The 8,491-nt window shown below is 40.9% G+C and overlaps 1 protein-coding gene across 1 annotated transcript; it reads right to left on the reverse strand.

Annotated features, from left to right (window-relative positions):
• Positions 1-2,018: 2,018 nt before the first annotated feature.
• LOC104233263 (uncharacterized) lies at positions 2,019-2,765 on the reverse strand. The gene is made up of 2 exons (XM_009786635.1): positions 2,333-2,765; positions 2,019-2,143 (listed from the first exon to the last, which is right to left on the reverse strand). The coding sequence occupies exons 1-2, from the start codon at positions 2,763-2,765 to the stop codon at positions 2,019-2,021; spliced, it is 558 nt and encodes a 185-aa protein (XP_009784937.1).
• Positions 2,766-8,491: the final 5,726 nt, after the last annotated feature.

Below are 8,491 nucleotides of genomic sequence, written 5' to 3' on the forward strand. Positions count from 1 at the left end.
GATCCATTCGTGACCAAGTGCCATTTTTCTTAAGTACATTTAGCTCTTGGTCCATTGCTTCTATCTACCTAGGGTCTTTTATTGCTTCCTCATAACTGTGAAGTTCTTTGGTGGCAGTGAATTTGGATAGACAAGTCTGGTAGCTGGCTGAAAGAGCTTGATGGCTAAGGTACTCTTCCAAATGATATTTGCAGACTGCCTTAGCTGAGTGTCTTGTGGAGGTCCCTCTCACTATATAATCCTGCATCCATATGAGTTCTTTCACTGTTCTAGTTGATTTTCTCAATTGTTCTTCACCTCTAGGAAGCTCAGAGTCTGTTGAAGGAAGGATTGGATGACCTTAATCATTGACATGTGCATCAACTGATAGTACTTGTTGAGGGACATAATTCTCTTCCTCTGAGTGTTGTCGTGATTCTGCTGAAGGTGAAGTTGCAGGAGGCGGTATCACTCTTTTTGGTGTAGCTGCAATTTGAGTTTGCTCCTTAAGTTATATCTCTTGGGTGGGAAAATCAATGTGTGATATCACACCATTTGGGTAAACCTGTAGCCTTCCTTCTTTCAGTAACTATAATGGAAATATGTGCTCCATGAATGTAACATCCATGCTAACAAAAAATTGGTTAGGTAAAATATTATAGAGTTTATCCCTTCTGTGTAGAAGAATATCCCATCAAGACAGCTATTGTAGATCTTGCTGAAAACTTATCACCTTTACCTATTTTGCTGGCAAAACATAAGCAGCCTATAGTCCTCATGTGTTGCAAAGATGGTGATCTTCCATACAAGACCTCAAAGGAAGATTTTCCTCCCAATACTGATAAAGGGAGTCTGTTGATTATGTAAACAACATCATGAACACATTCTACCCAAAACTTCAAGGGTAGATGGCCTTGAAGTCTTACTGCTCTAGCAACCTCTAGGATGTGTCTGTGCTTTCGTTCAACCACCCCATTTTGTTGTGGGGTGTGTACACATGAACTCTGGTGGACTATACCAAGGGATTGAAAAAGACTTCTGCACTCAGAGTTAAAGAACTTAGTACCATTATCACTTCTTAAAATCTTGACTGAAGCATCAAACTGTGTCTTTATTAGAATAAGGAATTTTCTCAAGCTTACAATCACATCACTTTTGAGTCTAAGAAAGTAAATCCTAACCATCCTACTACAGTCATCGACAATAGTAAGGATGGATCTAAAACTATCATGAGTAGGTATCCTGTAAGGACCCCATACATCTACATGTATCAAATGAAAAGGTTTATCAGTACTGGATAAGCTCTTTGGAAATGGCAACCTGCCTTGTCTAGCTAAAGGACAGATTGTACATTCCCTTATTCTACTATTACTTGTTTTGAAATTCAAGTTTGGAACTCTATTAGGAGCATGTCTAAGTCTCCCAGGCCAAATTCCCGGATCCTCTTCTTTTCTATGACCATCTGCTACTTGCACATTTGCAACATTTGCCTTAATTATCTTCTGCTGCAGATTGTACATGCACTTCGAGCTCCTTACCAATCCCCTTCACCTTTTCAGTGTGAAGGTCCTGCATTATGCAAAAATTAAGATAAAAGGACACAAAGCATCTTAGATCCTTTGTCAGTTTGGAAACTGATAATAAATTGTTTTTGAAACCTGGTATATACAATGCATTTTAATGACTTCTTCTTCACCAATACTGAATTCACATGTGCAAGCTCTGTCCAGGGATTTTCCATTTGGCAAGTGCACCTTTGTATCTATACTGGTGCTATCACTATTAGCTTTGCTTAGTAATTTCTTATTATGATCCATATGATTGGTTGCTCCAGAGTCCACTATCCAATTTGTGTCCTTTTCTTTGTTTTTATTCTCTACTATGTCATTCACAATAAAAGTATTGACAATATCTGCAAATTCCTTCATGTAATTACCAGAGTTGTCTTTGTTGATTAACTTCAATATCTGATCATACTGCTCCTGAGTGAATACTATGCCTTATCCTTGAATTATAGTTGTTGTAGGCTGATTGATTGCCTACTGCTCCTCCTGTATTACTGCATTAGCTGACTGTTTCCCATGTGTCTGCTGTATCTCATGTGCTGTCAAGTTTACCTTAGGTCTTTGTTGATATTCACTAGCCTTTTTACTCATCTTGAAATCTAAAGGATAACCATGTATCTTTTAGCAATTGTCCCTGGTGTGCCCTTTGTAATTACAGAAATCACAATACAAATTGTTCCTCCTAGATCTATAAATGTTTCCTGAATTCACACTTCCCTTGTTGCGAAATAGTGCAACTCCATCAGATAGATCAACAATTTGTGTGAATTTTCCCAAAGATCTCTAACTCTCTTCTGATATCACCATGGAGTATGCCTTGTTAACACTTGGAACTGGAGTCATCATCAAAACCTGGCTTCTAGGCTGACTATAGGATTCATTTAGGCCCATAAGAAACCGCAGTAGCCTCTGGTATTCGAAATACTCAGCATAAATCTTTGATTCTGGACAATCACATCCTGGGCAGGGCTTGAGAGCATCATACTCTTCCCAAAGGTCTGTCAACTTAGCAAAGTATGCTGACATTGAAGAAATCTCTTGAGACAATGTAGATATCTCTTTGTGTACATAAAATATTCTAGATCCATCAACCTTATCATATTTATCTTTCAAATCTGTCCAAACTTTGTGTGCACTAGACTTGTACACGATTCCACTAAGCAACTCACTACTCACAACATTCATGATCCAAGATAGCACTATATCATTGATTTTTCCCATAATTCATTTTTCCGATAATTCGTCCACAAAACCTAATTTGCTTTTACCAATTAATCTAATTTTCATTGATCTACTCCATAGCGTGTAATTCTCAGCGCCTTTGAGTTGAATAGAGATTAACGAGCTACCTGGCGTATCACATGGTTGTAAGAACAAAGGATGATGATGATCAATGGTGATTCATGTACTGCTTGAAGAAGGAGTTTATTCATCAATTGCCATGAATGTTGAGAATTGAACGAATCGCTAGTTCTTCACTTAGCTTCCAAAAATAGAAGAAGATGACAAATTGATTGTAGAAGCTATTGAACCCTAGCTCGAACGAGAAATGCCTTCAACTCTCCAAATGAATGAAAAATTGCAGCAACTGGAATTGATGTCCTTAGCTTACTGCTGTTTAGATCTCCAGCTATGATACCATAATGAAGATCAGAGTTGAGCTCGAGCTTAAGCTCTAATAGCGGAATTGAAGTTTCTAGAAGAAAGCTCTCAATCTATGTGTTACAACCCATATCCACATGTGTTAGTTCATGCCATATATTAGTTAACATAAATACAAGAAGAAATTATCTTTGAGATGATAAGAAGTCAATCCTATTGGTCTTAAGTGATACAAGAGTGTATAAGGGTGATTAACAAGTATTAGAAGTTAAATGAATCAAGGATGTTGTAACTCGTATTTTCAGGTAAATCTAGCGGTGCTTAATACACTCAAGAGGTCATGTATTAAGGTATTTTAATCATATAATATCCGTATCATAAGTCTTGAAGTCAAACGAGTTATGAAACAAAAGTCGACAAAAGTTGTCGCAACTTAGCTTCATAATTTTACTTAAACATTAGGTCAAATGTTTCTAATCTTTTCTCCTAATTTACAAGGAATTACGGGATGATATACCAACAAAATTAAATATCTATGAGTCTAGTTTCCAATGCAATAAACCGTTCATCGATACGATCTCGGAGTAGAGAGATATTTGCATTTTCGCGAGACTGCGCCAAACACCTCTCTATGGGGCCTACTAAGGCGTTTTAAGATATTTGGACCTATATAGGATGCCTCCAACCCATTTTAAGTCATTTTTTCTCACTATTTTCAGATCTTAGAACCCTAGGAACATCCTCTCAAGGTTCTCTCAAGATTCAAGACCCATAAAAAGGGCAAACAACACAAATCAAGTGTCGGAAATTCCGTGGCGCTAGTAAGTCTCTTGTTCTTCTTGTTGTTGCTCATTTTTGTGTCGCTCCAGCTCGTGTGAGAGGTTGTTTTAAAGGGTTTATGTTCTGTAAATACTCCCTAATATTCTTAATATCAATCCTAGGTGATATTAAGCCTTCTAAAGTGATTCTAGTGCCGAAAAACACTAATTGATCGCTAGTTTCGCTTTTTTGTTGTTGTGGCAGCATTGAATGGATATATCATGGAAATTTAAGGTCAAATTGGAGTTGTTCTTTCTGTATAAAGGTAAGGAACCTCTTACTCTATATGTATTTAAGATTATCCAAGTTGCGGCTAAGCCATTGAAGCTAAAACTTGTGAAATATATATCGAAAGGTTTGGTAGTAATGTTATTGTTTTGTGGACTATTTTACGTTGCTGTTGGGCTGCGTATTTTACTACTTTTTTGTGGAGTTTTGGAGGAGAAAGGGTGTGGATAAATACCATATATATGTAGGGTTGTGGGATGATAGTTGTTCGTAACATTTTCGGGTCGTTTGACACGACTACGGTGGTCGTCGTATGTATGGAGTGATTAGGCTGTGCGTGGACTATTTTGGAAGGCTCAATATGTTTATTATTGATGTTGTTTGGGCTGTTTGGTGATTGTTTGGAATGGTGTGAAGTCATATATATAGGGGAGGTGCTGTCCGTTTCATCGTAAAATAGGTTGTGGTCGATACATAATAGTTATGACGCTTAAATGATAACGATAGTATCATTTCTCTTATTGTAGACTAAGGAGTTTTGACAATTGCATAGCTTGAGATTGGGGCAGTATATACAAGGTATGTGAGGCTATCCCTTTCCTTCTTTTGCACGACTCCGATTGTACATAATGTAATGAACGAGCTTCCAAAGATACTCTACTCTTAGAAGCTAGCAGTACTTACATTGTTTTCCCTCTTATGGAACGATTGATGTTAATGTTGCTTCTCTTATTCTTATGTTATCAATGTTGTTGGTACTTCCTGATTCTTATAAGGTTCATAGTGAAGAGTTAGTCCTAATAATGTGTACAGAGGATACCGACCTTACGTCACTCCGAAAGGTTTAGAATGTGATTCCATGAGTCGAGCATGCATTTTATATATGTATCTATTTTACTCTACCGAGCCACGCTATAGTTGGCTGGGTACGACACCTATTGTGCAACCACTGATCAATTGGGTTTTACCGAGATCCACGTGGCCGGGTACGATTCTACCGATCCTTATGATGGCCGGGTATGTTTTTACCGAGCCTATTATGGTCGAGTACGATATGATGATGATGATGCCCACAGAGGCGTATGTTTTAAAAGTTTATGTATACATACATATGTATCATGCATTGCATGTCAGTAGCCCTCAGAGGTACTCAGATTTTCCAGGTTGTATATTCTATATCCCTGCTTACATAACTATTCGTATTTATGGTTCCCTGCCTTACATACTCAGTACTTTATTCGTACTGACGTCTTTTTGTTTGTGGACGCTGCATGTCGTGCTGCAGTTCCTGATAGACAGGCAGGTGCAGCTCCCCCACCACAGTAGGTTGTCCAGTTCAACGGTGATTGGCGAGATCCCTTATCCGGACTTTCCGTGGTCTTGGTATGTATTTCTGTTATAGACATTATGGGTATGTCGGGGCCCTGTTCCAGCTATGTTGCAACACTTATGTTCATTTAGAGGCTGATAGACAAGTGTCGAGGGTATGCCTTGTCGGCTGGTTTTTGTTGTACAGTCTTTCATGGTAGCGTGGTAGCTCATACCTTATATATAGTTTCTTGATTGTCTGGTCATCCCCTGCTATATATGTTCATGCCGTCATATTTTATTGCTGGTTGTCCAAGATCCATGTCTACCATTTATATTGATCTCGTCAGCCCTAAAAGATAATAATGGAGGTTAGATGAAATGTACGTTGGTGCTCGGCAAGTATGGTCGGGTGTTAGTCATGGCCCTCCAGTTTGGGTCGTGACAAACTTGGTATTAGAGCAAGTCTGTCCTAGGGGTTGTCTATGAGCTGTGTCTAGTAGAGTCTTGATTATGGATGTGTAGCGCGCCACATTTATAATCAGGAGGCTACATGACATATAGGGTTGTTACCTTCTTCCTGAATCTAGATCGAGCGTAGATTTTTGTCGTAAGTGTTTATCTCTAATATTCACCTTATTTTCTTTCAGCGATGCCTTCAACTAGGAAGCAAACGATTAGTAGACGGCTTGATACAGCAGCGGGAGAGGGTAACAGTCAGGTGCCCCAAGCCAGAGCAGGACAAAGTGAGGCTTAGAGTGAGATTCCCTCTCATACCTCATCTACTCCATCTCCTACAGAGGATATTAGAAGGCACCCAGCGCCTCCAGTTCCTCCGTCTGGCACTACAGACCAGGATATGCGGAGTGCTTTGCATTTGTTGACTAGCTTGGTAGTTGCTCAGGCTCAGAGGCAGAATACAGGTGCTGCTGATAAACCAGTTAGTACAAGAGTTCGTGATTTTATTAATTTAGACCTTTCAGTGTTTACCGGATCAGACCTCAAGGAGGACCCACAGACTTTTATTGACCAGGTTCATCGTACACTGCGGGTTATGCATATTAGTGATATAGAGGCAGTAGTGTTGGCTTCTTATCGGCTACGAGATTTAGCGGTTCTCTGGTATGATAGTTGGGAGAGATCCAGGGGTCCGAACGCTCCTCCAGCTGTGTGGAAGGAATTTTCTGAGGCCTTTCTTCGTCACTACTTGCCAGTTGAGATACGACGAGCTAGAGCTGATAAGTTCTTGAACCTTAGACAAGGTAATATGAGTGTGCGAGAGTACAGTATGCAGTTCGATTCTTTAGCAAGGTATGCTCCCCATATGGTGGCCGAGATGAGTGATAGGGTGCATTTGTTCGTGAACGGATTGGGACCACATCTGATAAATGAGTGCACGACAGCCTCCTTGGTGGAGGGCATGGATATTTCCCGTATTCAGGCTTATGCCCAGACCCTAGAGGATCGTAAGCGCCAGCAGAGGGCAGATAGGGAGCAGGATAGGGGCCAGCATAAGAGGGCAAGATTTGCAAGGTATTCTAATGACTTCAGAGGCAGCGTCAGGCCCCAGTCTTCGAGGAGTTCGGCGCCACCTGTAGCTAGTGCTCCCCCACAGTTTTAGAGGCCTCAATATGATCGATTTACCCATTCTGGTCCAGGTCAGAGTTTGCAGGCATCTGGCTCGCAACATCACAGGGATACTAGTCAGATGAGACCCCCAACACCACATTGTGATCAGTGCGGCAAGGCCCACTTTGGACTGTGTCGTCGAGGTTCTGATGCATGCTATTCGTGCGGGCAGCCTGGCCATATGATGCGGGATTGTCCTAATAGAGGAGGTGATGGTATGGCTCAGCCGACTGGATCTGTGTCTGGTTCTTCCTCATCAGTTCGACCTCCAGCACGGGGTTTTCAGCAGTCGACAGGTCGTGGTAGGGGTAGAGGTGCAGTGCCGAGTTCGAGTGGTGCTCAAAATCGAACCTATGCTCTAGTAGGTCGACAGGATCTCGAGTCGTCTCCAGATGTTGTTACAGGTATTATATCTGTGTTTTCTTATGATGTATATGCGCTGATTGATCCGGGATCTACATTATCATATGTTACACCCTTTGTGGCTAATAAGTTTGGCATTGAACCTGAATTGATAAGTAAACCCCTTGCGGTATCTACTCCGATAGGAGATTCTGTGATTGCTAGAAGGGTATATAGAGGTTGCACTGTGATGATTTGTAGTCGTCAAACCTCGGCAAATTTATTTGAGTTAGAAATGGTTGATTTTGATGTGATAATGGGAATGGACTGGTTGGCCTCATGCTATGCAAATGTTGACTGCCGTACGAAGATGGTTAGGTTTCAATTTCCTGGTGAACCCATCATTGAATGGAAAGGGAATATTGCTACACCAAAAGGTAGGTTTATTTCCTATCTTAAGGCAAGGAAAATGATCTCAAAAGGTTACATTTATCATTTCGTTCGCGTTAGGGATGCGGAGGCGAAACCGCCTACTTTACAATCAATCCCCGTGGTCAACGAATTCCCAGATGTTTTCCCAGATGAACTCCCAGGCCTTCCTCCTGAAAGGGAGATTGAGTTTAGCATTGATGTGTTGCCTGACACTCAACCGATCTCTATTCCTCCATACAGAATGGCCCCGGCAGAGTTGCGAGAGTTGAAGGTGCAGTTGAAGGACTTGCTGGATAAGGGCTTTATTAGGCCTAGCACTTCACCTTGGGGTGCACCAGTCCTATTCGTGCGGAAGAAAGACGGGTCGTTACGGATGTGTATCGACTATCGACAGTTGAATAAGTCTACTATAAAGAACAAGTATCCACTTCCAAGAATTGATGACCTGTTTGACCAACTCCAGGGTGCCAAGTATTTCTCCAAGATTGATTTACGTTCAGGGTATCATCAGGTGAGGGTTAAGGAGAAGGATATTCCAAATACGGCCTTCCGGACAAGATACGGGCACTTTGAGTTCTTGGTGATGT

This window comes from Nicotiana sylvestris, chromosome 12 (genome assembly GCF_000393655.2).
Source record: "Nicotiana sylvestris chromosome 12, ASM39365v2, whole genome shotgun sequence".
In the NCBI taxonomy this organism is placed as follows: Eukaryota; Viridiplantae; Streptophyta; class Magnoliopsida; order Solanales; family Solanaceae; genus Nicotiana; species Nicotiana sylvestris.